Source organism: Thunnus thynnus, chromosome 10, assembly GCF_963924715.1.
Source record: "Thunnus thynnus chromosome 10, fThuThy2.1, whole genome shotgun sequence".
Lineage (NCBI taxonomy): Eukaryota > Metazoa > Chordata > Actinopteri > Scombriformes > Scombridae > Thunnus > Thunnus thynnus.
In genome coordinates, this window is record NC_089526.1 from 13268778 (window position 1) to 13274777 (window position 6000).

Below are 6000 nucleotides of genomic sequence, written 5' to 3' on the forward strand. Positions count from 1 at the left end.
GGGGTCATGCTGTGGCTACAACCAATGGCATCACAATAAAACTAGGCTCAACTCACATTGCAGACATACACACATGGCCTGAGGACATATTTAGCTCTGCTGCTGTGTTATCAGCATAAAAAGTGAATTTTAAATGGAGCTCTTTAGTTTCGAACATCACGACCATGAAGCTGATCAAACAGGAGAGTCTGAGAGGTCGATAATCAATAAGACTCGATGGTCAGATCTGAGGTTAATGTGTAGGTCTCCGGGGCAGGAGGGTTTGGGGGGGTGAATGGGCCATCAGCAGCGCTGGACAGCGGTCAGAAGCACCCTGGCCATCAAGGGTAATGCTGCCCTGTTGGCTGTGGTCTCTCTGGTCAAGGGCGGCACGGCACTAATAGTGGGGAGGTCCATTAGTGTCGACTGGCTGAGCACATTGTTCCCTTTGGTCACATTCCTGGCTAAATACAGACATTTCCACAACTGAAGGCCCCTTCTTCCATAAGTCATCTGTCAACTTATCGTCACAGACGACCATCGAAACTTGTATAACTGTTGTGACGAGGAAAAGTGGGCCATGCCGCCTGTGCGCTGGGAATCCTTCTCTGTCTGTTATAAAAATCAATCCTTATAATAGTGAGTTGAGTGAGTGAATTGAATGTTTTACTACTACTTAAAACACTACATAAATATATCTGTTTGCAATAAAATGTAAATATTAAGCTGGAAAAGTGCTGGATAAGTTTTTAGGCTACAAGTTTGTCAGCAAAGGTATTTTCGGCTTAATAGCTTTAGCAGCTGATAAGTTCAAACCATTAACAAAAGCTGATGCTTTACATCTAACATAATTTCCCTTCTTTTTCAAATAAAGGATAACCAGTGTTGTTACGGAACATCATCTGTTTCAGGCTTTAAGCATGTTGGCTGAGCTTGATCACAGCAGGGCACTGTCCCATAAACCAGGCTGTAAAACTGTATTGGGATAATGGGAGGTAGTGGTTTTGCTGTGGTCAGCACTGCGAGGGAGTTTTCACAGATAAGGCTAATCACTGCGCTTATCATCACATTCGTTGTGTGTTGAGATTGAAAAGCATATGCTCGCAATCGCACACATAAACCCACACAGGGAAAAGGTGAAATGTTCTCTCTCGATGTTGCACTCACAAGCTACCCTTTTGTCTCCTGCCTTACCACATCAGAAGGCAGGACTCTGTGTGTGTGTGTGTGTGAGTGTGTTTGTCTAGAATAAAAACAGCTCCACGGCATGTCAATCACTATGGGGAAGCAGGCAGCAGCACAAAGACAGAAAAAAAAAATCATCAGTAAACTACGTAGTTGAATGACTGATGAAAAATAGGCTGGGATGCCCACATTTATCTAGCTCTTTCTTTCACACTCACACACACACACACACACACGTTTCACACAGATGCAGAAGTGCGGTCTCTCCACTTGTCAAAAGCACCACCAAACTATGAGCTACTCTGCACCATTATGAGTACAATGAGAGGTCCCTGGCCCCACAAGTCCACACACAATCAGCCCCAGGGCCTGCCCCACTCCCACCATTGTCCCACACTCCACACACACACACATACACACACACACACACACACACACAATGGCCATCCCGGAGCCAGGGGTCCCACTACGCAATTCCATCACACAAAGACACCCACCAGTCCTTATCCCGTCAGAGGAGAAAAAAAGAATGACAGAGGAGGCAGAAGAAAAATTGTAACTGGATGGAGGAAAACAAGTGAAACACAAAAGCTGGAGTGCAGAGTGTGTATGGGACGGGGGTGTAGATAACATATTAGAAATGATGAGACAGACAGTAGGACAGTTTTTTTGTGTGTGTGTGTGTCTATGCCCTTATCACCAGAGCCTAATTAATCATTACCACAGCCTTTGAGGTGCACACAAAGGTGGATATATGACTGTGGAAGTGTAGACGACACCACATACACCAACACCAACTCCCTGACTGCTGACTAATGCAACCTGTAGGATACTTTGCCTTTAGCTGATAGACTACATCAAACACTAACAATGACCAGGTAAACAGCAGTGATTGGATATAAACAGAAATTAATACTGGTACTTTCCATCAACACAAAAACAACTCTGACCTGCCTGTTGTAACAACAGATGCAACTATAGCCTCCGCCATTTCCTGCTTCATCACATCAATTCTCTATCTCAGCAGAAATCCTATCATCTATTCAGGCTAATGAAGTGACTATGGAAAACAGAAGTGCAAGAGAAGTGTCCAGTGATAGAGAGGAGGGAAGTTGGCTCCATAGAGGCAGTAGCTAACCATATGGGACCTAATCCTACATCACCAAACATCCCAGGAAGGGATGATTACATTTTTTTTTATCCTACACACATATCCAAGCACTGTTATATCCGTCTGCATTCAACAAATGTGTTCACTCTAAATGAGCTGATCTACAGAGGTTAAGGGTTAAAACTTGTGTTCTGATTGCACAAGCAGCAACAGCAGGAGCTCCGACAGATCAGGACAGCACCACGGATTAACCAGTTTAATAATTCAACTATTTAAAGGTGCTGTTATAAGATCAGATTTGTTGTTAGATAATGGCCTCTGAGACAGAGTTGCTATGTTTACCAACTAGTGCTGAAGGGATTAATCAATTAGTTGATCAATAGAGAATTAATCAAGTTAAGTTATCGGGAGGCTGTTGCTCAGGAGGTGGAGCTGTTCATCCACTCATCATAGGGTTGATAGTTCGATCCCCAGCTACTCCTGTCGACATGTTGAAGTGTCCTTGAGCAAGACGCTAAACCCCAAAGTGCTTCCAATGATCAGGCCAGCACCTTGTATTTTATCTTACTGACGTTGTTGTGTGTGAATGTGTGAATTAGAGGCAAATTTTAAAGCGCTTTGGATAAATGCCCTACATAAATGCTGCCATTTACCAATTTTGATAACCAATAAATATGATAATAAAACTTGTTGCTCCATAAAGGTGAATTTTCAAATTTCTAATCACTATTAGAGCTGAAATTATTAGCAAATTTATCAGCAACTATGTTGATAATTTTTTGAGGATTCAAGTATTTTTCAAGCAAAAATGCTTAACATTTGCAGGGTCCAGCTGCTTGGCTGCCTTTCTTCATCTTACGTTATAGTAAACTGAATATCTTTGTGTTACCTTGGGGTCAAGGAAACTGTGGTGGGCATTTTTCACTACTTTTTTGATGTTTTACAGTCCAAAGACTTTATCATTTAATCAAGAAAGTAATCAGCAGATTAACTGATAACCAAAATAATTATTTGTTGAAACCCTAATTGAAAAAAAAGAACCTTTAATCAATGGTGAACATATTAATTAGAAGCAGCCTCACTAATAACACAGCTAACATGATGGCAGCACGCACTTCACACCAACAACACACAAGAGAACTACAGAGGAGTAAGACCAGTTAACGTTCTTTACATTTACTGAACAGATGACAAACACAACCAACCTACTACACAAACACACACACACCAACTGCATACATCAAAACCATTCACTAAGCACAATCAATTTTTAGTACCTTCCCAGAAGGGCTTAAGCGATTTGCTGCCGCACAAACACAAGAGTCCCGTGTAATAAAAGGGCTACTTGTGGTGGGATGTGGTGTGATGTCATGGCAGCCTCCTCTGGGCTACAAGCGGGGAGTGGGTGTGCGTGTGCAGGAATGTGGAGGGTTGAGGGGCGAAGGATGGGTGCAGCGGGAGCCAGGAGGGGAGTGGGGGGGGAGGGGGGGGGCATGATGGGGGAAGGGAGGGGAACGTCCCAAGTGGAAAAGAGTCCCAGTCACACACACATGGCCCCATGCCAAATGCTTACCAGTAGCTCCTCAGAAAGTCAGAAAAACAACTTTAACACATAGACCCACATTATTGTTATATACTTTCAGATGTTATCCACTTGGGTTTCTTGCGCTTATAATCTATTCAATTATGTCACCTGAAACAAATCAAACACGTGTAGTTTTGACACTTAAATAGAGGCTAATGTTAGGCAGATTTATTACTGACACTCAGAATAATAAACTGCATAGCTGGCACAAATGGCAGCGCTTCCACTTCCTCCTTTCTGAAGAAAAATTGCTTTGGCTTCAACGGTAGGGGAGCAAGAACAAACTTATGCAAGCATTTCAGGAATTAGACAAACACACACACACATACACACACACACACACACTCACAAACCTCAGCTGACTACTACTGGAAACCCCCCCTCTTAACCTTACTCTCACTTCAATACGCTGACAAGCCAAGTACCTGACAAAATGTATGCTCAGTTACTGGGTTAATATCAGCTCAGCTTGCTCCCAGTGTACCTGGCTAGATCCAATCACGTCAACACAACCACCACCACCACCACCACCAGGAGGAGAACAGTCTTCAAATAACTTATCAACACGTCCACATCTCTGTTTCTCACTCTAGTCAGTACAAACACACACAAAGTGCTTCTAGGATTTTCACTTTGTATTCAGAAAGGTGCTGGATGGTGAAATTAGGTTGTCAGGGTGACACAGAGGATGTCGCTGTAACAACTGTACAGTAGTTTAACCACTTCCTCTTCAACCGGAGTACAGTACTAAACCTGCACCAGATTTGAGTATCTAATCCAGCTAAACGACTAACTATTGCACTAAAGCTGCAAACAAATTAAAATCAACAGGTTTACATCGTGTGTTTTTTCTTTTTTTTTGTAATTTGAAGCAGATGTTAATAACTATGTGGCTTGAATGTAGTTACTGTTAGCTTTGCCGACAACAAGCACGGCAAGTAAATAAGAGAGACAATGGTGGTTTAAAAAAAATGAATAGCAACAGTCACGCAAACTTACCACTATCTCCAGGTGTTTTCATTCTTCCTGCTTTAAGCTACTTAACAGCGGATAAAAGTTTGCTAAAACTGGATGAATTCCGCAAAGTTGCTTTTGGAAAGTCAAGTCTCTCGGCCTCTTCCTCTCCCCCTCTTCTAGTTCCCAATCTGGAAAACTAGGTGAAGATACACGGCAAACTTTTTAGTGGCTGCTGCTACCGCCGCCGCCGCTGCTGCCGCCGCCGCCGCTGCTGCTGCTGCTGCTGGTGCTGCTTCAGCGGCTCTCTCTTGTCGAGCTCGCCGCGCTCTGTCGGTCGGTCCGCTTCCCCCCCGGCTCTCTGCCAACCGACCCAACCGACCGAAAGGGGGGCTTTCTTTCCACCGAGCTGAGCGGTCAAGACCTTGGCGTCGGTGCTCGTCCTCCGTCCTCCGTCCTCTCGTCCCGTAAATTCGCAGGCGTTGAGATGTGCTCAAGTTGCGGGCGGAAAAACGGCCAACCGTCCCGAACTCGAGGCAGCCGAAAAAACCCTTTCTCTCTCTTTAGAACAAGTTCTTTCGCTAACTCTCCGGTGGCTGTTTACTCCGTCTCAACCGCATCTTCGTCGCTGCTTGACATCTCTCCGCCAGAAAAAAAAGCTTTGTTGTTACTTCTTTGACAGAAATTAACGTCAGAGAGGAGCCTCTCTTTCTTTACAGACTTTTTTTTTTTTTTTTTTAAGTCCTCCAGTCACTCTCACACCACTCTGTCTACTCTCTCCTCCCCCCGTGCCTCTCTCCGTCCTCGGGGTGTCGTGTTTCGCTCGCTCTCTTCTGGAGCGGGGCCCGCCCACACTGACGGGTGAGGAGGAGGAGGAGGAGCGGGGAGGGGAGGGGGGGGCTAACGTGGCCAGTCACGCCCACTTACCACGAGCCGGGGCAATGGGGCTGGCGTCACTGCAGCACGCGGCGTTGCCTTGGAGACCGCCAAAGCGCGCTGTCGTGGTGACATCACATCCGAGTCCGGTGATTCGAGAGTGGCACGGCTCACAGTGTCCGTGTACGTCAATCAGCGGTTATGGTTCTAATTAAGCCCTTTCATATTGGGATAATTACACTTATTGAATGAGCAAATTAAACATGACAGCGTCAGTTAGTGATTAATACTGAAAACAGGGAATTAAAAC

The 6000-nt window shown here is 44.8% G+C and overlaps 1 protein-coding gene across 1 annotated transcript in view; it reads right to left on the bottom strand.

The window, feature by feature from the left end:
- The window catches only part of erfl3 (Ets2 repressor factor like 3), a 51947-nt gene extending 46271 nt beyond the window's left edge, over nt 1-5676 (bottom strand). The window contains exon 1 of the mRNA XM_067601068.1: nt 4860-5676. Within this exon, the coding sequence (XP_067457169.1) occupies nt 4860-4881 (22 nt within the window). The 5' untranslated portion in view covers nt 4882-5676. The remainder of the gene's footprint in view (nt 1-4859) is intronic.
- Nucleotides 5677-6000: the final 324 nt, after the last annotated feature.